The 25,622-nt window shown below is 52.3% G+C and overlaps 10 protein-coding genes across 10 annotated transcripts; 5 read left to right on the top strand and 5 right to left on the bottom strand.

Annotated features, from left to right (window-relative positions):
- Window positions 1-434: 434 nt before the first annotated feature.
- CORC01_00169 (LysM domain-containing protein) lies at window positions 435-998 on the top strand (the record flags this gene model as incomplete). The annotated part of the gene is made up of 1 exon (XM_022611827.1): window positions 435-998. One exon carries the CDS (start codon window positions 435-437, stop codon window positions 996-998), a length of 564 nt encoding a protein of 187 aa, XP_022481832.1.
- A 2,461-nt stretch (window positions 999-3,459) lies between these two features.
- CORC01_00168 (uncharacterized protein) lies at window positions 3,460-3,780 on the top strand (the record flags this gene model as incomplete). The annotated part of the gene is made up of 1 exon (XM_022611826.1): window positions 3,460-3,780. One exon carries the CDS (start codon window positions 3,460-3,462, stop codon window positions 3,778-3,780), a length of 321 nt encoding a protein of 106 aa, XP_022481831.1.
- A 2,475-nt stretch (window positions 3,781-6,255) lies between these two features.
- On the top strand, window positions 6,256-7,259 carry CORC01_00167 (uncharacterized protein; the record flags this gene model as incomplete). Its single annotated transcript, XM_022611825.1, has 2 exons — window positions 6,256-7,066; window positions 7,138-7,259. The coding sequence occupies 2 exons, from the start codon at window positions 6,256-6,258 to the stop codon at window positions 7,257-7,259; spliced, it is 933 nt and encodes a 310-aa protein (XP_022481830.1).
- A 359-nt stretch (window positions 7,260-7,618) lies between these two features.
- On the bottom strand, window positions 7,619-7,804 carry CORC01_00166 (uncharacterized protein; the record flags this gene model as incomplete). Its single annotated transcript, XM_022611824.1, has 1 exon — window positions 7,619-7,804. The coding sequence occupies one exon, from the start codon at window positions 7,802-7,804 to the stop codon at window positions 7,619-7,621; it is 186 nt and encodes a 61-aa protein (XP_022481829.1).
- Window positions 7,805-8,600: 796 nt separating this feature from the next.
- Window positions 8,601-12,142, bottom strand: CORC01_00165 (4-coumarate-CoA ligase 2; the record flags this gene model as incomplete). The annotated part of the gene is made up of 8 exons (XM_022611823.1): window positions 8,601-8,904; window positions 9,019-9,254; window positions 9,376-9,598; window positions 9,999-10,247; window positions 10,309-10,412; window positions 10,468-11,435; window positions 11,523-11,906; window positions 12,073-12,142. 8 exons carry the CDS (start codon window positions 12,140-12,142, stop codon window positions 8,601-8,603), a joined length of 2,538 nt encoding a protein of 845 aa, XP_022481828.1.
- A 210-nt stretch (window positions 12,143-12,352) lies between these two features.
- CORC01_00164 (rhamnolipids biosynthesis 3-oxoacyl-(acyl-carrier-protein) reductase) lies at window positions 12,353-13,381 on the top strand (the record flags this gene model as incomplete). The annotated part of the gene is made up of 4 exons (XM_022611822.1): window positions 12,353-12,777; window positions 12,833-12,974; window positions 13,045-13,262; window positions 13,315-13,381. 4 exons carry the CDS (start codon window positions 12,353-12,355, stop codon window positions 13,379-13,381), a joined length of 852 nt encoding a protein of 283 aa, XP_022481827.1.
- A 314-nt stretch (window positions 13,382-13,695) lies between these two features.
- CORC01_00163 (aldehyde dehydrogenase) lies at window positions 13,696-15,472 on the bottom strand (the record flags this gene model as incomplete). The annotated part of the gene is made up of 5 exons (XM_022611821.1): window positions 13,696-14,058; window positions 14,131-14,730; window positions 14,787-14,875; window positions 14,955-15,312; window positions 15,368-15,472. 5 exons carry the CDS (start codon window positions 15,470-15,472, stop codon window positions 13,696-13,698), a joined length of 1,515 nt encoding a protein of 504 aa, XP_022481826.1.
- A 1,108-nt stretch (window positions 15,473-16,580) lies between these two features.
- On the bottom strand, window positions 16,581-17,974 carry CORC01_00162 (acyl-CoA dehydrogenase family member 10; the record flags this gene model as incomplete). The annotated part of the gene is made up of 2 exons (XM_022611820.1): window positions 16,581-17,594; window positions 17,660-17,974. The coding sequence occupies 2 exons, from the start codon at window positions 17,972-17,974 to the stop codon at window positions 16,581-16,583; spliced, it is 1,329 nt and encodes a 442-aa protein (XP_022481825.1).
- A 3,004-nt stretch (window positions 17,975-20,978) lies between these two features.
- CORC01_00161 (F-box domain-containing protein) lies at window positions 20,979-22,184 on the top strand (the record flags this gene model as incomplete). Its single annotated transcript, XM_022611819.1, has 1 exon — window positions 20,979-22,184. One exon carries the CDS (start codon window positions 20,979-20,981, stop codon window positions 22,182-22,184), a length of 1,206 nt encoding a protein of 401 aa, XP_022481824.1.
- A 1,349-nt stretch (window positions 22,185-23,533) lies between these two features.
- Window positions 23,534-24,796, bottom strand: CORC01_00160 (cytidylyltransferase; the record flags this gene model as incomplete). The annotated part of the gene is made up of 1 exon (XM_022611818.1): window positions 23,534-24,796. The coding sequence occupies one exon, from the start codon at window positions 24,794-24,796 to the stop codon at window positions 23,534-23,536; it is 1,263 nt and encodes a 420-aa protein (XP_022481823.1).
- Window positions 24,797-25,622: the final 826 nt, after the last annotated feature.

The following is a 25,622-nucleotide window of genomic DNA, read 5'->3' as shown; positions in this document are numbered from 1 at the left end:
AAAAAAAAAAAAAAAAAAAGAAAGGCTCATCATTGACAGCAATCTTATCCGAACGAGGGCATTTCAGCACACACGATAAGCTTTTGGTTGACACGCAAATACGGGAAAGTGCACGGCCCAGTTTGCGGGGCAGCTTGGCGCCGCATTCAGACCCTGATGAATAAGGTAAGCGACAATGACGCGGTGTGCACAGCCTCAAATAGATCATCAGCCCCTGAGCTACCTCCATCATCCCACTGTCTGTTTGCTTTTGCCGCCGTCCAATTCCGTATTATTATCTATTCCTTTCCTTTTTTCCCGACCGAACCGACGTTGGACCGCTCTAAATACTACCCAGTCACGCCAGTATATACTTTCTTATTAATCCCCTGCCAATCCGACAATCCGGTCTGCCTTCCAACATCTTGAACCTTCACCACACACGTCCTTCCAAAATGTCACGCTTCTCCCATCTCGACACGGACGAGGAACGTCTCCCGCACGGCATGCGCCGCGTGGGCTACGACGCCGACACCCAAGTCTACACCTACCAGGACTCGGACGGAAGCTACTGGGAAGGCGCGCCCGGCGCTCAATACGGGCAACTCACGCAGGTCTCAGGCGCTTCGTCCGCCGGCGCCGTGGCCACCGAGGAAGCCGAGCCCTTCATGCCGGGGGGATCGGGATCCGGGCTCAGTCGACGGCCGCAGCAGCTGTGGAACGAGAGAAAGGGGTGGAGGCAGGAGATGAAGCCGCTTCTCAACTTCTTCGTGCTCATCGGTCTGTTCCTGCTCGTCCTCACGTGGTGGCTCTACCGCACGCCGACGGCCGAGGAGCAGGTCGCCGTGCCGAAGTGCGGGGCCCAGGCGGTGCCGTACAAGATCGAGGTCGGGAATACGTGCTGGGCCATTGCCGAGGGCCAAAAGATGACTATTGACGATCTGATCAAGGCCAACGAGGGCCTGGATTGCGATAAGTTGCGGCCCGGGACCTTCATTTGCATGCCTACGTTAGGGTAGGCGGCAGGTTTTCTGAAACGATGAGGAGTGCGACGTCGATTTTCCGCCGGATACCCTGAGGAGGAATATTGTTTTTTCTCTTTGTTCTCATGCCTTTTTATCCCTTGTATGTAGCTTGTTTTGGGCTTTCATGGTTAGACTGGTCGAGCTCGACGCTGGCTTCTCAGACTGGTCTCTGAGAAGTCTGGGCCGTAAAACACTGGGAGGCGGCTTTCGCTGCCATTAAATAGAAATTTATGTGGAAAAACAATGGTCTGAAAGTAAGCTAATCGGTGTAACCTGTGACACTAATGTGAGCAATTACGAGACATGCCGTTGGAACCAGACTCATAAGACATGTTGGTGAGGCATCGACACCCAAGTCGCCAGGCACTCAGCATCACATGCAAGAAATCGCAATGGGAGGGGGCAGATTGGATTGGCTTATCGCATCCGCGTAGCCCAAACCTTTTTGGCCATCGTGAGCGGAGCTTCCCCAGGCTGGCAGGGAGGGCAAGAAGAGACTGTGCCGCTTGACCCGATTCGGTGCGAGGGGCTGGGGGCGTGCCAGCCGTACTTATTCGAAAGATGCAGAGGACGGGACGGAGGGGCTACATTTCCGGAAGTACCAGTGCTCACCCGGGTCCACTATCGGGTACCTTGCACCAAGTACCGACCCTTCCCGCCAGACATTCCCGTCACAGCTCCGGCTCGTGGGCTTTTCTTGGTGTTGATCGTGTGCCTGGCGTCGCAGCCCTTGACTGCCATTTCTAGTCCATAAAGAATCAGGTCAATTGGTATCATGCAACGGCAATATAGAAGACATTCGACAAATCAAGAGAAATCCCTCGAAGCTCTCAGTGGTTTCTGCTGCAATTGGGAGCAATTGCGACGGTGGTCGTCGAGGAGGCGATTCTGCAGGGTGGACCGACCGTGATGTGCTGGTTGCCGACGGGTATCGTGCCCACTGGGGGGCCAAAGGCGCAAAAGGGGACGCTGAGAGCCTGAAGTGCACTAGAAGGGAGGGGTTTCGGTGCTTGGTCATCGCGTCGAAGGGTTTAGCGCTGCCTTTCCCCGGAATTACAGCGTCTGGGGAAGTGGGTTCGGAGTGTGTCCCCACTTCTTGGACCCCATTCGCCCCACAACACGCTTCCCGTCTGCTTCAATTCCCTTTCCCCCCATTCGTCCCCCTCCTCCAGTTGCTCCTCTTTCCCTCTCTCCCTTCCCGTCTCCAGTGTGCTCATATTTCCAGGTTCAGTGGAGTATTGCCTGGCCCCCCTTGTAGGTCTCCGCTATCCGTACCGTCGTCGGTGTGCAGGCAGGTGAGCGGCCAGGGACGCTGTCCGGCACCTCGCTGCTGCTTGTTCTGGCAGACTGTCGTTCATGCACAGTCGAGTGCTTGGGCCTCGGAGTAGGATGTGAAGATGGAAAGTCAGGGAGCAGGACGCAGGACACAGACAAAAGAGTCAAACATGGCTGGGCCTGGATGGTTCGTGTGGGGTGGCCTCATGCCCTCTCTTCCGTCTTCAGCAGAGTCGAGGTCTATTGTTTGCTGAGTCTGGGGAAACCGCGGCACAGTCGGTCAGGGTATCCCATTCTTCTGTCTCGTCTTTTCATCTCATTCACGTCTCTACAACCTTTCTAATCCGTTCCTCCATCGCGCCTGAATGCCTTGACTCGTCTCCATGTGGCCAGACACAAACTGCTCGTCTGTTTCTCATGTGGCATGTTATGAGGACCACCATTCTGCTTCTACTTGGATGTTGCTGCCAGAGGATAGTCTCTGGATTGTCTCCGTTCAATGCGATACCAGCCCATGCTTGCGTCACTAATCTGCCCACCCTCCACGTCGCAGCGTTGCACCAGGCGGCTGGCCTACCATTCACTCCCTCTCAGTCTCCCCTCCTCCTTCTCATTCTCTCGTTGCTCCCTCTTTCACCCACGGGGCACCAAAGTAACTCGGCGCCAGTGCTTGTGCGCTTCTCTTCCCTTGGTATGGTCTCCCTCGCCTTGAGGTCCTGAAGGCACCCACACCCTTGCACCAGTCAAAACTCCTCCTCATCCCCCATCCGGGCCATACCCCCCAAACACACACCCCTTTCATCTGGCCTTGGGCTGTGACGGCGATGTATGGATGGTTCAGTCACGCGTGATGATCTGTCTTACCCCGCACGCTCAGGACGGGCAACCAACGTCGACGGAGTGCCCCTGGAGCCAGATATCCCTTTAAGAAGCAGACGTCTGCCTCCTTATTCTTGAATATTGGTGTTGTGTGACTTCTCTTCCTATCCCATCGAATCATCTCATCTCTATCAAGCTCGTCCATCCAGCCATCATAAGCTTGGAGAAAGGATTCATATTCAAGTCAACTACATCCATAAAGGCATTTGCATCACCAGTTATCAAGGTCGACTCAACCGCTCCCTCTCATCACATACAAAACAATCCAAATACACATATCACATAGACACAAATACACAAAATGGCTCCCCGTATTCCCGCCGCAAAGTCCACCGAGACCCTCTGCTACGGTGTCGCCACCGTTGGCGCCTTCCTCCCTATTTACCTCATGCTCCCCGGCGCCGAGCAGCGTCTCGCCTCTCAGACGACAAAGTGGGCTCCCCGCTGGGAGCGCAACCTCTCCTACTTCACACCCGCCGCAGAGAGGGGCATCAAGCGCGTCGAGCCACCCGTCTCCAACATGGTCCGGCGCATCGACAACAGGCTACCCCTCGAGAGGATGGCAAAGGGCCTCGACAAGCGTATTAAGAACGGCATCGACCGCTTCAACAACACAAAGTGAATGAAGGACGGATATGCAGTTGGGGACGATGCGTAACAGTGTACACATTGGTGCGGCAGCACAGGTTGGGGATAGTGGAGGATGACGGAAAGATGATACCACATCTGGCTCTAGAGATATAGAGGATGCATTAGATATCTCATAGAAGACACAGAAACAAACAATAACAAACAAAGCAACTTCAAGAAACACTGCCTCGAGCCTGGGGGTGTACACTTGTGTTCACGGTGTTCTGCCTACTTCAAGTTGCAACAATTACCAGCACTCGCTGCAGCTTTACTCCAGGTGCGCCGCCACCGAAAGCCGTAGTTTTCTTACGTCGGTTGTGGGCATGGATGCTTGCATCTCGCTGCCACCCTAAATCTGCAGATGATCAGGCCATGATGAACGAACGTGGACGAAGCACTGTCTCACCTCCACGAGCGGGGTTTCTCGTCCCCCTTTCCCATGCAGTATTGGATTCCCCAATTCTTTTCCTCATTGCCCGTTAGGCGATACAACATCGATGTATCTGCAAGGAGAACAAAAACAAAACAAAAAAAGAAGGGTTGTGGGGGGCGGCCCGACGGTGTCGAATTGTGATTAAATTAGGCGCTCAAGCGAATTGCCATCGACCTGTTTGTGGCCTCATCCTCTGTTTCCTCTGGTTGGCACTCGCCCTGCAATACGCGACCGCATCTGCATCTATAGGCACGGCACCGCCCGCCACTTGTGCGGAGGGTTTGTTTCCTTATCAAGAAGATCAAAATTTTGATCAATTTCGACGAGATCTCGTTCGATTTCCTCTCTCCGCACTCCTCTTCCCGAGCCTCGAGGTTCCTCTGCAATGCACTCGCATTCCTGCATGCACCTATTGTAAACAATCGACGGCGAACTCCCGAGGGTTGCCAACACTGGTTGGCGTGCCACGGCAAAATAAGCCGACCGTCTTCTCTGCAATTCTTCGCACTGCAAAAGAAACGAAACCTCGTCGTCTCGAACAGGTCGTCGGTAGCATAGCCTTACCCAAAGCTGATTCAATTCGCAATAGGAAAGACATTTGAAATGTCCTTGGCCCCCATCTGCCCATCTAAGATTGTCTCTCTGTGCCCAATGATTTGCCCGAGAATGGAAATCGGCGGATATGTGCACCTCTGACTTGTGGTTCTAACGAGAGTGCGGCAAGCGAGAACCACTCGCGTTGTCCACCGAGCAGACATTCGTGCAGCTAGGATCGACCCGCAGCTGCCGAAGACTTTGTGCAAGCTGCCAGAGTTGTCCTATATTTTATTCCTGTCAGTCCACATACCCATCATGTCGTAAGTTTTCTCATACCAGCCACCAAACGTCTCCTCCCTCCCTGCACCGCCGCCCGGCAAGTAAGACGTTCTATTTCTGTGAGTGCAACGCGACCATACTTTGAAATTATTCTCCAGTCTGGTTGGAACGTTTTTCAGCGGAGAGCTGCGGAACAAGGGAATGTCTTCAATCGTGAAGTCTTGGTGCCGAACCTCCAAAGCTGGTGTTCACCTCTGCCAAAATACTTGCTATACCGAAGCAGCTCCGTAGGCTCGACTTTGTATATTACACAAGAATTTAACTCATGTTCTTCCAAGATGAGCAACAGCTTGTTCGAAATTCAAAGACCATTGGGACTTTCATGAGCGGTCTTGGCCCGTCATGTTGCTGGACCGTCCAGCTTTGCTGTGAAGGGAAGCCGCTTCAGGCGCGGGAGCAACGTTCACCAAAATCAAAGCTTTCTGGAGCGTCTCTCTATCATTGAATCAATAATAGGAGCTAACGCGACACCCTTATCGTGAGCTGCTATGCAATGGCAGTTTTCCAGCTGGCCATCTGCAGTATTCCCGGGAGCCGAAGACAGGCTGAGACTTGCATTGGATATTGGGCCGCTTCTGCGGTAGCATCGTCGGTGAGAGAGAGTCCCCAATATAGACTTGTATCTAAATTCTTGCGAGTAGGCAGACCGTTGTGGCACAAGTGATAGGTTGTCAAGCTGGCGACAGCGTCCATCGATTTGATATATCGAGCTTGGAGCTTTGACAGCTATCAATGGAAAGAAAGCGCATGGAAAAGAAGCTCCAAACATTAATATGTGGGGCCATTGTGGAGGTATCTTTTGCCACCCGGTGGCAGCTGAGCCGGCTGCCGCTCGGCTGTCAGCGGCTGGTAACGGCGCAGAACCCACTCGGCAATTTCCAGCGCATGAACCATCACGACGCGAACGCGCTGGAGAGCCGGGCCAAAGGCGCATCCTACCGTCCAAATGTCGATCTGTTGACGGCGCATTCGAAAGTCGTTCCGCAATCCCTGTCGACGCTACCGCAATAAGGGCGATATGACTCTACGCTCGCCGAGGCGCAAAATTCCTTCAGTCACGAGCTTGTCACGCACAATTCTCAACCCGTTGCTGAAGCCTACAACCTCAACAACCATCTCTAATCCTGCCCGTCATACCACAAGATTGAGCGAACAGCCATGAACTCAATGGCCCTCCCCCGAGCTCTCGCGAGCACCACCTGGCGCGCAGTCGCCTCCAATCCCTCGGCGCCAGCCTCTCGCGCGGGGTTCTTTGCCCAGCGATGCTACGCAACCCGCGCTGCGAAGACGACGGCCGCTTCTGCGCCTGCTACCGCCCCGAAGTCCACCGCTGCGGCTAAGAAGACAACGACGACGACGACGACGAAGAAGAGTGTGAGCACTTCTGCTGCTAGCAAGAAGGCCGCTACCACCACCACGACTGCCGCCGCCGCTGCTGCTGCGTCCAAGACGGCCTCGCCTTCGACCAAGGCCAGTTCCGCCACTATAAAGGCTGCTGCCGCTTCGAGTACGACCCCCAAACCTACAAAGACGGTCAAGAAGACGACTGCGAGCACCACCAAGGCTGCGACTACTACATCCGCTGCCGCCACGAAGAAGGCGGCTACCGTCAAGGTCGCCTCTCCTCCTCCCGCGTCTGCTGCTACTGCCGCTGCCGCTGCCGCCCCGAAGACACCCACCTCGGTCCCAAGTCCCGCGCCCACAGCGAGCTCTGCCAGGGTGGCCCCGGCAGCGGCCACCCCGAGACCGGCTCCCGTCACAATGGCGGCGCCAACAGCGGCTCCCATCCGGCCCTACGCACCCACAACAAGCCCTCCGCCCCGGGCCCCGGACGTGGACGTCCGTCCCAAGCTGAACCCGAGTAGCAAGGAGTACCGGAGAGCGTACGGCACGGCGGCGAGGAAGTGGACCGCTGCCATGGTGGCCATGCCCATTCTCCTCGTCACGTCCTACTACCTCTTTGACAGATGTGAGTACCTATCCCCCCCGCCCTTGCCAGCCATTGTCGCAATTGGAATCGTCACTGACATATCTCAAAAGTGGCCCTTGGTAATGAAGCAAAAGTAATGCCGGATTTTGAAGGAACTAGAAAAGCTGCAGAGGCGGAGAAAGAGGTTCAAAAGGTAGTGGAAGAAGCACAGGCGCAAGCCAAGGCGGTATAGAGCCGTCCCATAACTACATTGTAATGATCTTGATGAATACCCACTCCTATTCCTATCCGACCGAATCACTCCCGGCAAGGAACCATTTTACATTCCGGCCGGTTCTATTCAAAAATGCTCGGTTATTTGCTTCGGCAAGCACGGCGTTAGCTATGTTCCATAGCAGCCGGCGTGGAACCAAGCTCCTCTGAACTGCAGGTCTGTCGACTTCGGTACGAGCGGTTGGATTCACCTTGGTGACTAAGGCAATCAACAATCCGGCTTGAATCCTCTCCCCGCTTAATCGAATACTGATTTCCAAGATTGAAATTATATCACGGCCATCTGCAGTGTCTCGTTGCCTCCAGGTCCAAACCAAGCTACCACGTTCGATTGCGCGCCAGCATGACAGCCACACCAAGAAGCCCGACGACGAAGACCCCAGCAATGACGATGCCTGCGATGGCGCCTGGTCCGACTGATCCAGTGTCGGGGATGGGCTCGTCTGCCGCTGCTACGGCGAGCAAAGCCCACATGGCAGGCGCCTGCCAGACTCGGCACAGCATTCTAGGGTTTTGAGAGGCGAATGAGTATGAGATTTGTTTCGTGTCTTTTGGTAAGAATGGATGGCAGAGGAGAAGTTTTGCGATTGTGATTGTGATGCTTTTGCTAGCTGTTCCACTATGACCTTGAGCGGCACTCATTTAAATGTACGGCAAGAGGTGCTGAAGAACAGTCTTTTCAAAGGCACTGCATGTACTGATTCGCTACTCAAATCGGGTGAGTCGGGCTTTTAGATGGGATCAAATACAGGTAGCCCCAATGATGGGCAAGGCACAAGAGATGTCGAGCCTGTTCTAAGAAGGCAATGAATAGATATTGATTCAATAGAAACTGTCTGCCGGAATACACGCCCGACAGCCCCCCCCCCCTGGGGCCTGAAAAGATCGATAGGGGTCAAAACAGACGAGGACTGCATGAGTAGAGTCTGAAGCGTATATGACGTTGTGATGGATTGTTTACACATAATAGGTCCTGCAAAGGTTGCGAGTTCTTTGAGTTCGAGTTTGGTGGTCCTACATAATGGCACAGGCTGCTCATTCTTTTTTTTTAATTCATTCTTCGTTTCGTTTGCACGATTTAACTTCATTTACACAATAGAACAGTATCTCAAGATCACTTCAGAAGGATGCGTCGAAGCCGGTGTCGCATATCAGCACGTCCACGGTGTACTCCTGCCGATTGTTGCTGACGTATACCCGTTCCGTTATCTCCTTGATCCCACCGAAGACCAACGTAGGGCTTGTGGAGGGACTCAAGATAGTTGACCCCTGGCGTGAGGTGACGGCAGCCCACGCTCCACTACGTTATGAGCTTCGATTCGAGGGAAGGGTTGTTGAGCTTCTCCTTCATCTGCTGGAGGAAGTATGCGCGCGTGTTCTCGTTGATCTTGTTGTATATTCCAAATTGGCTATTCAGATCAGACTCTTTGTTCTTGCGATACTCGATGAGGGCCCCTGGCTTCTCAGCGAATTCTTTCTCCTCCGCGGAACTGAATAGATGCTGTTCGAGACCTTGGGCGGGAGACACCCACGTCGGTCTGCGTACGAAGTTCGTCGCCCGCTTACACTTCTCGCGAATTGAGGGCAGAACTTCGATGCCTGAGCTGCCGTTGCCAATTAGACCGACGTGCTTGCCTTCAAGAGAGACCGAGTCATCACAGTGTGCGGTGTGGAGTAGCGTAACCCTCTATTTTGAGAGGCCGGGGATCTCTGGCCACTTCCAGTTATTGAGGACGCCGCCTGCGTTAATGAGGATGTCGCAGTGGTCGACGATTGTTTCACTGGTGGATGTGTCTTGGACGTGTATGTCGTAGCCCCCGTCCTCCGAGTTCCAGTAGGCGCCGATGACATGGTGTTGGAGCTCGATGTACTGGTACAGCGAGTTTTTCTTGGCAAAGTTCTCAAAGTATTCCAGAATCTTGGGAGCCGGAGGGTACGCGGCAGACCATTCCAGCTTTGGTTCAAAGTCCGGGTGTACTTGTGCGACGGAAAGTCACAGGCACATCTTTCAAGGCCAGTATGTCAAAGCTTTTGGCGCAGGAAGAAGCCTTTGCTGGCTTCGGCTATAAGTATACGTATCCGGGATACCCGTTCTCAAACCATGTCCCAGGTACCGAGGGGCTCTTCTCATAACACTGAAGCGCATGCTTGGAGAAGTGTCGTTGGAGCTTATAGGGGGCCAGAAACACCGGCGCCGACACAGATGATGCGGCGGTATCTTTCTCTGTGAATAGGAGCTGAAGGAAGCCTTGCTCTGTCTCTGTCTCCCGAATTTGTGGGTTCTGGCAGTAGCGAGCCCTCCATGGTCAAGCCGTAGTAAGTTGGGCAGTTTCAGGTAGAGAGCATTCATGAAATCTCAGGTTACGCGAAACCCAGGCTCGGGGAATTTGAAAGCAAGAGGAAACTGAGTATAATACATATTTGTCCATGTATTCTGGCTACAGTCGGTGTACCGAAGAAGCACAGCTACGATGCTAAGGTGATAGCCCCCGAAAGTCGATGTCACATATCTCGTCGTTTTGACTTTCGACTGGAGGCATGTTCCCAGTGTCGCAAAAGTAGACATTTTCCGTCACAGGGGAGCCATAACCACGTATCTCAGTCACTCAAGCACAGAATGAAAAGAGTCCATGATGATCACCTCCTCCAGCGCCAACTATTGCAGCCCGTTGCGTCACCCCCATTATCAATTCACAACCTTGATCTCGGACTCCTCGCAGTTTCCTCCAACGCCGCTGCGTCTCTCTTGGACCATTCGCGCATCACTTTCCTCTGAATCTTGCCGCTCGCAAGCTTAGGAACCTCGTTAACGAAGACCACACCGCCGACGAGTGCCTTGTGCTTGGCAACCCTCGGCTTGATCCATTCTTGGATATCTTCTGGCTTGACCTTCTCTCTTGAGGCGTCTTGGAGAGCTATATAAGCTCTTGGCCACTCATTACCCTCACTAAGTGCGGTGTTAGTCTTTTGAAAGTTGCCGATGTCCCAATATTACGTGTGTTGCTTACATGATTATTCCAACAACAGCTGCGTCTGCTACGTGTTCGTTTTCGAGCAGGACGGCCTCTAATTCTGCGGGCGCAACTTGAAGGGCGTTGACTTTGATAAGCTCCTACAGAGTTGTTAGAAGGACGTCCAATTCAGAGGTCGTGAGCTAAGATCCTTACCTTCTTACGGTCCACAATCCAGAAATAGCCATCTTCGTTGCAGATGGCGATATCACCCGTCTTGAGCCAGCCGTTCACCAACGCCTCTTTGGTGGCAACTTCGTTGCGCCAGTATCCGAGACAAATGTTGGGGCCCCTGATACACAACTCGCCCGGTTCGCCAAAGCCAACCTCTCTCCCCTCCTCATCCACCAGCTTACAATCACAATTGGGAAACAGCCTTCCCACACTGCCATTATCATCCTTGATGCCACCAGGCACCATGACCCCCCCGCAAGTCACTTCCGTCATCCCCCAACCCTGGTTGATCTGCACCGAGAACCTCCTCTGGCACTCATTCTGTAGCTCCCGCGACAACGGTGCCGCTCCGCAGAGCATATCCTTGACGCTCGACAAGTCGTAGCGGGCCGTCTCCGGGCGCTTCGATAACATGACAAGGATCGGGGGCGCGACTTGCAGGTTGGTGATCTTGTACTTGCCGATGGCAAAGAGGAATTCCTCGTACCGGAACTCTTTCATGATGTACGTCGGAATGTTCAACTTCATCGCCATGAGGACGACGTAGAGCTGGCCGTAGGCGTGATAGAGGGGCAAGAAGCCGATCCACCGCTCCCGCGGCCGGTTCTCAAAGGAGTAAGGCTTTTCCGCATATCTCATGAAGATTGTCTGCTCGAGATTGGCGATCAGATTGTGATGTGATACGCAAACCCCCTTAGGAAGGCCGGTAGTGCCTGATGAGTAGTTGATGGTTGCAACAGTGCTAGTTGACTCTTCCGCGCTCAACTCTGGCCATTGGTAAGACTCTGCGTGTGCTGAAGTGCCAATCATCTGTCTCCAGTCCAAAATGCCGTACTTGATCTGATTTTCGAATTCGGAAAACTGAAATACCCTAGAACGGGGTAGGTTGGACTTGCCGGCAGCTTCCAGGACCTGCTCTAGATGATTTGGGTGGACGAGTACAACCTTGGCTGCAGTGTTTGTCATTTGATGCACAAGCTCTGCAAAATTTCAGTTCAAACATCCAATTATTGGCTGCAGTTGATCGAGAAACGTACCAGGCACTGTGTACGCTGGGTTGGCGCCGCTGAATACGCAGCCTACAGACACGATACCAAGGTATGCCACCGGCACAAAAATTTGGTTCGGTGTGCACATCATGACCACATCTCCACGTTGGAGACCGAGCTTTTGGAGGCCGAATCCAACTCTCTTTACCCATTGCAGCATCTGTTTTGTCGAGAGGTTGATGTTTTCATCTTTACAGTCGATCCATATGGGTTCATCAGATGGTTTTGTTTCTTTGGGAAACAGGTATGAGAGGAGGTTTGTCTTTGGTATGTCCAAAGGTGGATATGGCGAATTGAAGACCATTGTGGTGTAGATGACTAGCTCTGATTCGCTCAGGAGTTGCGATTCAAGTGAGACTGAATACTCAGGATCTGAGAGTTGAAGGAGATATCCAAAAGTTGGATAAGATGTTGGATGCCGCGAGATCGAAGTTTACGAAACTTGAGGGAACATCTCAAGTACCTGATGAGTCTAGAGAGTCAGGTATTCCCACGAAGTCTGACTACGAACTCCGACATGGATCCTAGTCTATTGTACATTTGCCATCCTGTCCAGATCCTGGCAGCAGGGCCGTGTCTTCCCTCGGGATCGTCTCGGTAGGCGCCATTATGCGGGGTAGCGTTGGGGAAACCTGGGGTTGTGCCGGGCGCTTGCTACCCTCAGCTCCCCCGGGGGAGGAAACTAAACCGAGGCGACCGATAATAGCCCCGGGAAGCTCTTGCGTTCGGCCACTAAGTAAGTTGATCTGACACTTTTGTTTCGACAAGTGGTATGTTACGAGATCTACTTAGGGTCACTCCGTTTATAATTCCCCACCATGTCGGAAGTTAAGGACTTTGGCTCTGCCTTCTCGCTCGATGGAAAGACTGCCCTCGTCACTGGGGGATCCCGTGGATTGGGCCTTCACATGGCCACAGCTTTCCTCCTCTCGGGCTGTTCTCACGTCATCATCACCGCCAGAAAGTTAGAGGGTGAACAGGGCATCAGCCAGGCTATCGAGAAGCTTAATCGTCTCCCGAATAACCGGGGGAAAGCGATCGGGATCGCTGCAAATGGTGCCGACTCCAACGATATTGTGCGACTCGTCGGAGAAGTCAAGGACATCGTGGGTGAAAGGGGGCTGAACATCTTGGTGTGTAATGCTGGAGCAGCGTGGGGCTCCAAGTTTGAAGAGGCGCCACCCAGCAGCTCGATGAAGATTCTGGACCTGAATGTGAGAGGCGTTTTTGAGTTGGTGCAAAAGTGAGCGCCGCTTGATGAGTGATTGAGTGAAATTGAAATGTTGACTTTCCTTCAGGTTCCTGCCTTTACTGGAGAAAGCAGCGTCGGAAGACGATCCGGCTCGGGTGCTCACGGTGAGTTCGACAGCAAGCAGTAATGTGCCGCACGTGGGAGAACACGGGACGATCATGTACGCGGCATCGAAAGCAGCTGCCAATGTGAGTTTTCCTCTTCTAAATGAGATGGTCGTTAGATTGTGGTCATCGATCGCTCACATTCTCTTTACAGCATCTGGGACGTAATTTCGCCGTCGAGCTGGGACCGAGGAACATCACATCCAACATTATCGCCCCCGGCTTCTTCCCTTCCAAACTGGCACAGGGTCTTATCAAAAATCTTGGGGGAACCGAGGAGTTGAGCAGAGGCAATCCGCTGGGCCGACTTGGTCAGCCTGAAGACATCGCCGGTGTGGCAGTGTTCCTATGTTCTCCAGCAGCAAAATACGTGTAAGTATTGTTCCGAGGGGAATGAGATTTTCACACTGACCCTTCTGAGCAGAAACGGTGTGGTCATTGAGATCGATGGCGGGGCGCGATTAGCTTCTGGAAGGTTGACCAAGCTCTGAGATGAGCCCACGTATCACATTAGGGGATAAGGCAGAGTGAGTCCATCTCTCAGGATGGTATGCGAGAGCCCCAGAGACGACAAGTGCTTAGGGTAGTTATAATCGTAGAATAGTTGAGATCGGATTGCACAAGTTTAGAAGCTTGTGGAAGATCCGAGTGGACTTTTGCGTTCTCTTCAACACCATGTTATCTGTCTCTTCATCATTCCTTTGCCTACCTTATATGCCAGTCGTATCAATTTAATTAGCAGTGAACTCGTATCTCGTCCTCCCAGTAGTCAGGAAAGCTTCTGTATGCAGCTATTTCTGTCTCCTCAGTACGTCAGGTTCACCATGACAGTCTTCGGCTCCGTGAAAGTTCTAAGCGCGTTAATCGCGCCCTCCCGGCCCTGACCACTCTCTTTAGTGCCACCAAACGGCGCCGCCATGAACATCAGACTGATGCAGTTGATTCCTACCATGCCGCTGTCGATCTCCGAGGCAACTCTCAAGCAACGATTGATGTCTTGACTGAAGATGCCAGCCATGAGTCCGAAGCTGGTGTCGTTGGCCTTCTCAATGATCTCCTCCTCGGACTCAAATTTGTTGATCACTGACACCGGCCCGAAGATCTCTTGCCGAGAAATCTCAGCGTCTTGTGCCACGCCTTCGAAAACGGTAGGCTCAACATAGTAGCCCTATGTTCGCTGTTAGTGGATTTCCGTCCGTCTATATGGTGAATGTGGATCCTCGTGGTTAGAAATCCTTACCTTATCACCAATTCGGCCTCCACCAACCAACAGTGTTCCTTGACCTTGCTGACCACGCTCTATGAAGCCTCGGACCCTCTCGAACTGGGCTTTATCAACCAATGGGCCGATTGTAGTTCCCTCAGCGTCCGGATCACCGACTTCCTTGAGCTTTTCCTCCATGGCTTTCTTATAACCAGCCAGAAACTCATCGTAGATGGGGGCCTCGACATACACCCTGCTGGCAGCGAAGCATACCTGGCCAGTATTTGCCGTGATGGCATTCGCGCACCAGGTGATTGCGTTCTCGAGGTTGCAGTCCTTGAACACAACTGCGGGTGACTTTCCGCCGAGCTCCAGCGTCACCCGCTTCATGTTGCTCTTCGCGGCCATCTCCTGGATCTTGCGGCCAGTGTTTGTCGAGCCTGTGAAACTGACCTTGCGGACCTTCATGTGGCTAGCCAAGAGAGCACCTGTGCTTCCGTCTCCTGAGACGATCTGGAACACGCCAGGAGGGAACCCGGCCTGTTCGATGAGGGTACCGAAGGCGAGGGCTGAGAGCGGAGTCTTCTCCGAGGGCTTCAGAATGAAGCAATTACCCATGGCGAGCGCCGGGCCAGCCTAGATGCTCTGTTAGTATCATGATATCAAACCAGGGGTTTCATTTCGCAATACACCTTCATGCCAATACTCCCAATAGGAGCATTCCACGGAATTATTCCACAGCAAACTCCAAGTGGCTCGTTGCGAACAATTTTCAAGAAGCCTACATTCACGTCAGCCAAACTCCATATCGAAAGGCATCATATTCAAGATGGTTGAATTCTCGGAAATATGAATCTCACCATCTTCCTGAGGATAGGTTTCGCCGGGGAATTTGTCAGTCCAGCCTGCAAAGTACCTGAAACTCTCGCTCGCCAACTTCATCTCGAAGCTCCCGAAAGTTCCCCAGGGGGCCCCGAGAGTGACCCGGTTCAGGTCCGCCAAAGTCTGCTCGTGCTGGTCGACTAAGTCGGCAAGCTTGTTCAGCATATCTCGTCTCTCGGTTGGGAGTGTTCTTTTCCACTTTGGAAAGGCAGCTTCTGCTGCTGCCACGGCGGCATCAACATCCTCTTGTCCGCCGAGCGGGATGTCGTCGGCCACCGGAGATCCGTCTTTCGGATTGAAGAGCTCCAACTTCTTGCTATTTTTGGAGTCGACATACTATAATCATTTCAATTATATTGAAAATTCCTGTTAGAAGCGGTGGGAGACTAACCTGGTTATTGATGTACAGCTGTTTGGGGAGGTTGGCCTTGTTCCACGGGAAATCTGACTTGATCCCGTTCGCAGCCACTTTCAACGATGATCCGAGTGAAACCATAATGAGCCAAAAGACTTATAAGAGAGAATATTGAGACTGCCGATTTGAATACGATCTCAACTGATGGCACAGAGAGCACACTCACGACCAACTATATAAGGCGGCTTAAAGAGAGAACTCCGTACTGATTGTTTTATCACTACTCGCAACTTCGATCACAAATCATTCCACGGTGGCTGCAAAAGCACCACGGAAATAAGTTCGGCGTGATAATTCTCTCCGGTAGCACATGGGCATGGCGCATAAGATTGCACCCTCGATGAGGGGGTTGTTGTTATCGCATGGTCTGAGACGCATGCATGCCGAACTTGGCGCAGCACCAACGCCAACGAAATGCTCTTGAAGGGTTCCACGGTACCACGGCACCACACGGGAAACGTCGTTTAGCTGCGGGGTCCTTTTCTTTTGGACAAAAGATTGAGAATGCTGGGCTTCGAACAAAGAATTTGCTGGATATTGATACCCCGAGTCAAGATAGTCCTGGGTATTCAGCACATCTGATTCGAGAGGACGGATTGACTTACCGCATGGATCAGCATTCTCCCATCTCAGCTTCCATAATTCGATTCAAGCCATTTATGATTATTGGGGAAGTTGACGTACCCACTGAGGGGTAAGCGGCTGCTTGTTTCTTGCAAAGTGCGAGTTGATCTCTTGCGAGCTGTCAATGGCATGCCACGCCGGGCTCACGATCTAGATTCCTGTTACGGATTGGAGACTGCTGCTCTAGCAAGTTTCTAGTTTTCCTCAATGCTAAGTGATCAACAAGGATAAAACACTATTCACTAAGAGGTTAGTGTTTGAACACATTTATCTCAGGGAACTTCGCAACTATACACAGCCAGCCTCCTCAACTTGGTGGGATGGATCTGCTGCTAGGAGATTCCAAGATCAAAATGAGCTTTGAGAGCGCCTCACATTGTTGGCTTAAATCAGGATGGATACCTAGAAGAAGTTTGTCAAACCCTCTTTGGTAGGGGACGGCTCTCCAAGAGCTATTGTAAAGTGGCAGGCATGTCTTAATCCAGCTTATGTAGGCAGTTCAGAATGGGATGTCCAAACCTTTGCATTCTTATTACCTCAACAGCGAACTGAATGTGGCATAGCCCTAGTCGAAGGATATGAACCGCTCCCCGTAGTGGTCTGCAAACATCTTACAGCGCTCCTGGTACACCTGATGTTTCTTGATAACCTCGTCCGCAATCTTCATTTCCTCTCTCCCCACCTGGTGCCGATGCGCCGCATCAGGCCCGTCCGCAATCCTCACAAAGCGCGCATACGTCCACATCTCAGGGAGCGGCGTATGTTGTGTCAGCCCCTGACCTCCATGCATCTGCATACACTCATCAATGATCTTCGTAGCCATCATGGGCACCAAGATCTTGCTCTGGGCAATTGCTCTCTTCCCAGCTTTGTTCCCCAACAGATCCATGGTATCCGCAGCGTTCAGGACGACCAAGCGGGCGGCATCCAGCTCGAGACGCATCTGGGCAACGCGTTCTATGTTGGAATCGAATTCGCCGATGAGCTTCCCTCGGGGCTTTTTGCGAGCGTCGTTGCAGCGTATCAGAGCTAGCTCGTAGGCTCTCTCGCATTGTCCGATCAAGCGCATGCAGTGGTGGATCCGGCCGGGACCCAGGCGACCTTGGGCGATCTCGAAAGCGCGCCCTTCTCCGAGAATGATATTTTCAGCCGGAACACGAACGTTCTCATATAGGTATTCTCCGTGCCCCTCTGGTGCATGGTCGTAGCCCATGATTGTCAGATTGCGAACTTGGGTGATTCCTGGCGTGTTGCAAGGGACGATGATCATAGAATGACGAGACCACTTCGGGTTGTCTGGGTTTGTGCAGCCCATGAGGATGTAGAACGACAAGTCCTTGTTCCAGAGGCAATTTCCGTAAAGCTTCCTTCCGTTGATGACGTAGAACTCGCCCTCACGCTTGATGCTGATTCCGATCTGTGTGGCATCTGAACTCGCCACATCCGGTTCGGTCATGGAGTAGGCGGAGGATGCATTGCCATCAAGAAGTGGCTGGAGCCATTTCTTCTTCTGTGATTCGTTGCAGTACTTGGCCAAAAGCTCGATGTTTCCCGTCTCCGGAGCGTGGCAGTTCATTGTCTAAAGCAAATTAGCATCCTCGTTTGATAGATACATGTAGTCATGATGGAGAGACATCTTCGTACCTGAGCTGCCCAGTAACATCGACCCATGATCTCGGCACAGCAGGAATATTCCAAGTTTGTAAGACCGGGACTCTCCTTGAAGTGATTTGGTAGGAAAAGGTTGAAGAGACAGCGTTCTTTGGCCTTTTTGCGTAGTTCGTGGATCAATGGCGGGGTCGTCCAGCGACGGGCCTCGAGCTGGGCTTTGAAGACCTGCTCTCTTGGAATGCACTCAGTTTCGACCCAATCGTACACTGCATTAATTTTCTCAATGGCCAAAGGTGAGAGCTTCGCCTTGACCCACGGTGGTAGATGAGCAAAAGCAGGACTTTCCATGACAGATTTGACTTTTGTGATGTCGCCGACTTGTTTATTCGGGTGGTCGAAAGACGTTGTCTCTTCTTGGACCTTTTGATATATCAAGCTCACAATGACTTTTTACCATATAGCGTATAGCAAGAGGCGTTGGATACGGACACCCTTACCAAGAGGGTTGATTATGTAGTGCTAGTGGGGGGCTCCAAGTGGCTCAAGAAACCCCCCCTGGCAGGCCCTTGTCTCTTTATGGCACTCGATCAGCTTTACACGCTAATGATTCAGTGCCCTCGATACGGATACATCCCCTGAGATGCCAACGGCCGGGGGCCCGGGGGCCCGGGTGAGTGATTGACCTCGGCCCCTCACGGTTCTTTGAACCCGCAGTACGTGCGGGGTCCACGCGGGGTAGCTACTCCGGGCTCATCGGCTGAACTTGGAACACGAAACCAAACAGGTTCAAAGCCTTGGTGAAGCCCTGAAATTGTGTCTCAAAAACCAGAGAGAACTCGCATGAGCGCATTTACCAACCGCCCAACATGAGATTAGTCCTGTGCCATACTCGGTATGAAAACATCACTCCCTCTGCATTATATTCATGTCGGTTCCCCTCCAATTCTATCATCCTCTGATTTTGCTTCGAGGCAGTAGAGAAGTACAGCCACTAGAGCACAGTAGTCTGGCGAAATGATATACGGTCTCCTTTTCATTACATGATGTGTTCGAATCGTTTTCAAATACGGTCAGGGTAGCCAGATACCTTCACATTGACTTTCCGTCTTAACCTCTGTTCAGACTAATTGGTAATGAGGATGAGCTTAAGCTTAAAGCCAGTCACGAGGGCAGACAGTATTTGAGCAAGATACAATTTCCTTCCTTTTATTAATCAAAAGCTGAAGAATCCATTTGCTTGGCAAATCATGATTCATTTCAAATAACTTTTATATTAAGATAAGTGGACGACAAAAGGCAGGACATCCCAAATCATTCTGAGCCCACTGTGGCGCCATAACTATATCCCGCTTGTCTTCACTCTACATGTCTTATTCTTTATCGTCATTAAGATACCCAAGGTAGGTAATCAAGGAAGCAACGGCAAGTAAAAAGAGCCCGAAGATGAGTAAGCGAGTCAGGTAAGTGGCTCCTGTATCGACTGCGTGCTGGAGACGCCAGGATGAAGGAAAGATTGAAAGGCATGCCCTGGTATTCGGTTTGTAGCTTTGTACCAAAAAGCCTTGCTCTTTCTGACAATTTGCGACAAGTTCGAGTGGAATCACTGGATGGGCCATCAACAACGTAATCCTTCAAGATTATCCCAGTAGATATACATTTGACTCTGACACGGGCCTCACTAATCGCTCGACAAGCCACGAAACAACTGAGTGGCCCATCTCTAAGAACCTTCATATTATCAGTGGTATGGACATCTTAACGTCTGAAGGACTAGAAGATCTTGAAGTCGATCTCAGCAGCAAAGTTGAGAATATCAAGAAAGTCATTCACGTCTACTTGTGCGGTAGGTGACGACAACCACGGCTTCTACACCGGCCCGTGGTCTGAGACTACCTAACAGCTCACACCATGATTCGACCCGGCAAAAGAATGCCAGATCAAAACCGAGATCATGAAAAAAAAGCTGTGACTGCCATTAATCACCTGTCCTCAAGCCTGAAGTTCATCATTCTGCCAACAGGCATCAAGGCACGTGGAATCCACCTCATTGATCATTTCCCGTTCGTAAAGGAAGTCACTTCACGTGAGTCACTGCCTCGAATTCCTGAATTTTTTTTGTCACAACTATGCTACTACCAGCAGACTGATGCGCTATCACGGCTTGCAAAGGGGAAGAGTTAGTCCGGGCGCGAAGTCAGGGTTGATACAATTGTAGGCTCCGTGCTAAACAACATCTGCTGCGCTGCACAGATTTTGGGTATTTTCCTGTCTTTCTACACAGAAAACGAAGGGAAAGGTGCAAAATCCCCGTTTACTGGGAACGGAAAATCTTGGAATAATGTCAGCCACGAAAGCAGCGAAGACACCCTCGCAAAAATATGTGTACATGCGTCGTTGCATCCCGACATCATACATGAAAAGAGGTACAACGATGGAAATGACTTTTGACCTTCTTCATGGAAAAAAAGATGGCCAATAATCTTTAAGTTCTTGAATTTGAAGGGAACGCCACCTCGACCAGATCGCCAAGCCCCTCAACCCGGGCTGTACTTGGTGGAACACGTTGAAAAGTGGAAAGAATTGGAGAAGAAGCATGACCTTTTCGGCGGTCGCGTTATGAACTGACGTACATTAATGGAGCCAAGACCCGGTTTAGGAATGATATATGGCCTGAACTTGCTCAAGTCCGACAGGCAGCTAGACATGTCCCAGTGCCATGAGATATGGGGTTCCAGCAAGGAGGAGTTCGATACGAAGGATTCATGGTATACTGTGTTCGATAGGCTTCGAAAGGCTAGAATCATTCCGTAGAGTGTTTGACGTCATTCAACGATAGAAATGTCGGCGCAAGCTTTATTTCCTTATTGGTGAACGGATCCGGTCGGGACTTGGCTCCGGGTCTTAGTGTGGAGGCTTTGCCGGAGATGTTCCCGAAACCAGATCCACCTTTCCGGACAGGTACGTGCCCATATATTATAGCCGAAAGCAGGATGACACATGCATCTCAGCCACAGTGGCCGTGCGTTACACTGGCCACCTTACGATGGACGCAGGTGAGAACCAACTTCCTCAGCTCAAACATTCCACGCATTCTTTCAATCCGACGCTGCTTGAGGTGATCTTTTAGACCGCTTACTGCTTGCAGAATTTCTTCTTTGGTTTTGGTTTCTTGGGGGATCCCTTCTTACAGTGAATCGCTAACTTGCTTCCTTCTTTACCCTCCCTGCTCACATTCAGACGATCAACTGCCCCGCTGTTCCCGCAAGGTCCCGTCAGCTGAGGGTCTCCACGATACGAAGATAAGACCATCACCCCATCACGGCCGGGCCTGAAGGCATACTCGGACACGAGTATGCTGCTCTTCCCTGATGGCGATGTAAATGGCGACGACGCCAAACGCGACAAGCTCGCCGCCTTACCCGAAGAGCTTCTCATCGAGACGCTGAATCGCCTCTGTCATAGAGACCTCTGCAATGTGTCGCGCCTGAATAAGCGCTACCATAGGTTGGCCGACGCAGTCTTGTACAAAAGCGTGCACTTTCAGAGTCCGGAGCTCCATCTCACATTCAGCGAATCGCTAGGCCGGCGACCACGTCGTGGTTCGGCAATTAACGAGGTGAAGTTGATTTATCCAAATGAAGAGCTTTCGCGCCTAGCTCTCGACGCACCCGTTCACAACTCTCACTATGATCCCACGCGGTCTGACACTCTTTCGCGCACACTTTCCGTCATGTCAAATTTGGAGAAACTCGACATTGCTGTTCCTCACGTCCTCTTACACGGCATCGGAACCCTTTTTAATGGGCCTTTTGACTTGGCCTACCTCAAGGAGTGCACACTCTTCTATCAGTGCGCCGATGATGCTTACTGGGACCTGCGAGAAAACATTCACATCTTCGCACACCCCACACTGGAGACCTTAATCATCAAGAGAGCCAAACTCGACGAGAAAGGGTTCGACTTCATGGAGCGCCCCCACGAGACGGGCCTGAAGAAGTTGCACCTGATCGAGTGCGACATTAACGATGACGGTCTTTCGGACGTCCTCGAATTTCCAGAGGGTTTGGAAGAGTTTGTGATGACGCAAACAGCAGAGCCGAAGCCCGAGCTGGAGGAGAGCTCTGACAACTTCTCAGACTATGTCCTCGCCCTCAGCTCGCAGGCACACTCGCTCAAGACTTTTACCGTTGACTCACCGACGCTCGGCTGCCGCAAACCGTTGAGAATGAGAGAATTTGAAGCGCTCAAGAGTATGAGGATAAACTGGGACTACCAGCTATTCGGCAAGACATCCAAGAAGCCGCGGATGCACTCCGTTGGTCTTCCGCCAGAGATGGAGGTCTTGGAGTTCTTCAACGAGATGGGCTCAGACGAGGAGGTGGCCGACCTCCTGCTCTACACGATCCAGACCAAGGACGTTGTTGCCAAGGCCTGGAAGACATTTGTGGTGCCCGAGGGCGATAGTGGAGTTTCTAGTGCGATCAGAGAAGCGTGCAGAGAGCAGGGCTTGCAGCTGGATATTATTGGAGCATTCGACACAGACGGCGACGCCGACTAGAGAAAGAAGCAGAAACGAATGGCCATAAACAGGAGGCTAAACGGAGAGTGGAAGAATCCAACCAAAACAACGAGGAACAGCAGATCAAGAGGTAGAAAAAGAAAAGGTATAAATGAAGAGTAGACGAAGATTAGATGACATTAGACGAAGACCAATACCACACCAGACTTTTCCGCATATCGAATAGGGCAGTTTCACACGGAGGCCGAATAGTGGCTAGATGACATCTTCACTGATTTGACGCTGCCCGCGCCAGGCGTGCCGTACATGTTGTCAGAGATGCACCGCAAACCGTTGGCTCCACCCGTCGCAGTCTGAGTCCGGGGCCCACCCCGCCATCCCGGGACTTTCGGAACTGACTTGACATCAGACTTGACACTGGCCGGTCGTCGCAAAAACAATATAGAAAATAATATAGCTTTCGTCACGTACTATACGAACGAGCAGCAGATAGCCGTATCCACCGACCCAATGGGCATGATGCTCAAAGACCGGAGTGTCCTCCGATGCATTTCCTCTACGTCAGAGAACACCAAGCCATCGGGGTGTTCCAACCGCCTGCATGGAGGTGAGCGATAACGAGTACCTAGAAGGGAAGCACCCATCGACATGCTGTATGCGGGGACAACTGGTAGAGGGTGCACAGGCCAAGCGATGGTCGGGAAGAAGCAGACCAGTCAGAGGGCGGACGGCTATGCACAATAGTATGTAGGCTCAGACGTCAGAGACAGCTGACGTACGTAGCTGCATGGGAGCAGTTGATAAAGGTCGGAGGCACTGTACTTTCCGAGTTGATCAATAAGTTTACATGTGATACGGCACAGAGACTTAGATACTCGAGCTGCGGTTACACAATGTCACAATCTCTAGGCGGCGGGTGTTTGGCGTGTTTCTCAGCAGGGTGCTTCGATGAACCAGATCAGCGTCCATGTTGATCTGGATTGGGTTGTCAGAATAATTTGATCAGATGGAATCCGGACCGGAAAGAAGCTGCCGCGGTATAGGTGCAAGGGAAAACTTCAAGGATGCCAAGATACAGCTGTATACGACGTGGGACTACCAAACGGATTACCTGCCTTTGCTGATATGACCCACTCGGTCAGAAACACCTACTCCAGGATGTCACTTCGGGTGAGTAAGGTGGCTATCTAACTACCTAGTAGGCTGTTCGGTCCCTCATCCTGACGAGTCACCAAAATCCCCAGTATCAGAGTGGCCTCGACAGATCTAGCGAGGCCAGCCAGGCCAACATCCCACCTGGTCTAAGGTATGTTGTTACGCAAGGTAGGCCTTTTATTGCTTCTTGGCCACTAGCCGGGACAGTCCGCCGCCTGTTCATCACAGAAAATCTAGGCTAGCCGGCTTTTGCTATCTGGCCTTGCTGTTGCAGCTGCGGCGGCGGCTGCCTCTGCCTTCTGCTGCCGGATCGCCGTGCTACTAATCTTGGACGCGAAATTCTCCATGTGGGTCGCCTCATCACCATCATCCGGCTCGTTGGCGTTCAGTACCTCTACTTCAAACGTTTCCAGTGGCTTCCATCCCTGGGCCGTCCGTTTGTCGTTAACGGCCTGTCCTCCCGACCGCGTCTCCCCCGAAAATACTAGCACGTCCATATCCTCCTGCGTCACGGTTGGGCCAAAGCCGTCCTGAATTTCGACACACTCGACGATGATGGCACCGCCACGGAAGGTCGCCTCGACACGCCCTGGCTGTTTCGTCACCGTCTCGGCCAGGCTCGTCTTCTTCTTCCACCCGCCTTTGTTCAGCTCGAGGAGGGATGATAGAAATTCGATGGTGTATTGTGCCCTGTCATCCCAGGATTGCACGAGCTCTGCGTGTTTCTTGTTCACCAAGAGCTGGTCTCCGGTGATGCCAACAATCAAACGGCAACTCGACGTCGAGTCTTTGACCGGCACCCGGAGGAGAAGTGCCGCGGCCGTCAGAAGCAATTTGTGGCCCGGGTGTAAATGATCGAATGTGCCTCCTAGACACACGATGGAGTATCCTGGGGTGTCTTCCCCGGGGTCCTCGCCCGAACCCTCGATGTTCATACTTAAACCTGCCTCAACAACTGCCAGTTGCGACTGCAGGATCGTTTGCCTATTCTCAGCGAACTTGAGATATGCAGACAGGGTGCGGTAGCCTTGCTCGCTGTTGACATGAAAGATGAAGTTCCAAGGGTGATATGCCGAGGCGAAGGTTGGTAGGTCCACAACCGTCGTGTTGTTGGGTTCAACGGCGGCGACAAAATCCGGCGCAAACCTCCGATTGGCATCATGGTCTACCAAGACAACGCGCGCGTCAACCGACCCGGGTCCACCATTAACATCGGTGGCAATGGCCTCTTCGGCGCAAATCAAAGCGATGAGACTGTAGAGACCGGCCACCAGAGACTGGGCAGCTGCCCATGACAGCGACTTGGTTTTTGGTGATGCCCCGCGAAGGAGAGGACACACGACGGCCACGATGAGGACGGAAGATCGAGCTGGGCTCTTGACCCGGGACAAAACTGCTAGTAGCGACGGACGGTAAGCGGCGCTGAGCGAGGCGCGAGACGGCGGCCGGGGTGGGAGCGGGAGGAGGAGCAGGCTCGGGTATCCTTGGGAGCTCATTCTCGGGTCTCGTTTGCACGTGACGCTTAGGAAAAGAAAACGTGAATAACGAAAACAATGAGTTGCCAACAAATTCTGCAAGTGACGGCGATGTGTGCCTCACAGCGGTTCAGTTGAATAGATTTCGGCGCTGTGAGGAGCTAGGTGAGGTACGTAAGGTGAGCTTCTGTTCTCCTCGGCGGTTCGCCCAGGCGAGGCGGGGGGATTCGACAGGGAGCTATCCCACGTCCAACTGGTCGAGGTGAGGGGGACGAGTCAGATTGTGGGGCCCGCGCTAGCGGCGCTGATTCATCCTTGCTGCTGCGGAGATAACGCGGGGCTGCGTCACTCTCTTGTGATTGGGTCAACGTTTCAATCCCTCCACCCTCTAGGTACGTATCTTGCCATGCCCTGGTCTCTCGTCCCTTCCAAAGACCCAGCTGTGCCAGCCAACCTCTTTCATGATGCCCAATTTACAACGACGCGATGGTCGAATCCCCTTCGCGTTCTATCATCACAAATGTTGAGGACACGAATTTGGAATTCTCGCATTTCAGAGAACCTTTTACTTTGCTATACTCTGCCTACCTACATACACCGATACTATGGCTCATTCGTCCTCGACTGTCGACATGCCGTCAGCCGCTGGAGAGACGAGCCTGGCCGTTTCGTCCGCCGGGGAAAGCTGTCGGCAAATCCGCTTCGTCTAATTCGACATCGGATCTTGAAATTAGATGTCACTGCACCGTCCATCTGCGGCATCCGGTGGACCTCATAGCCTTCCCCGCATCCGACGTGCAGCCATGTTGTCAATGGGGCGTCCAGACCTTTTCCATTCTCCCCTCGG

The sequence above is a fragment of the Colletotrichum orchidophilum genome (assembly GCF_001831195.1).
Source record: "Colletotrichum orchidophilum strain IMI 309357 chromosome Unknown Scaffold_1.1, whole genome shotgun sequence".
Classification (NCBI taxonomy): Eukaryota; Fungi; Ascomycota; class Sordariomycetes; order Glomerellales; family Glomerellaceae; genus Colletotrichum; species Colletotrichum orchidophilum.
Note: the sequence above shows the minus strand (reverse complement) of the source record. Positions and strands in the feature narration are given on the sequence as shown.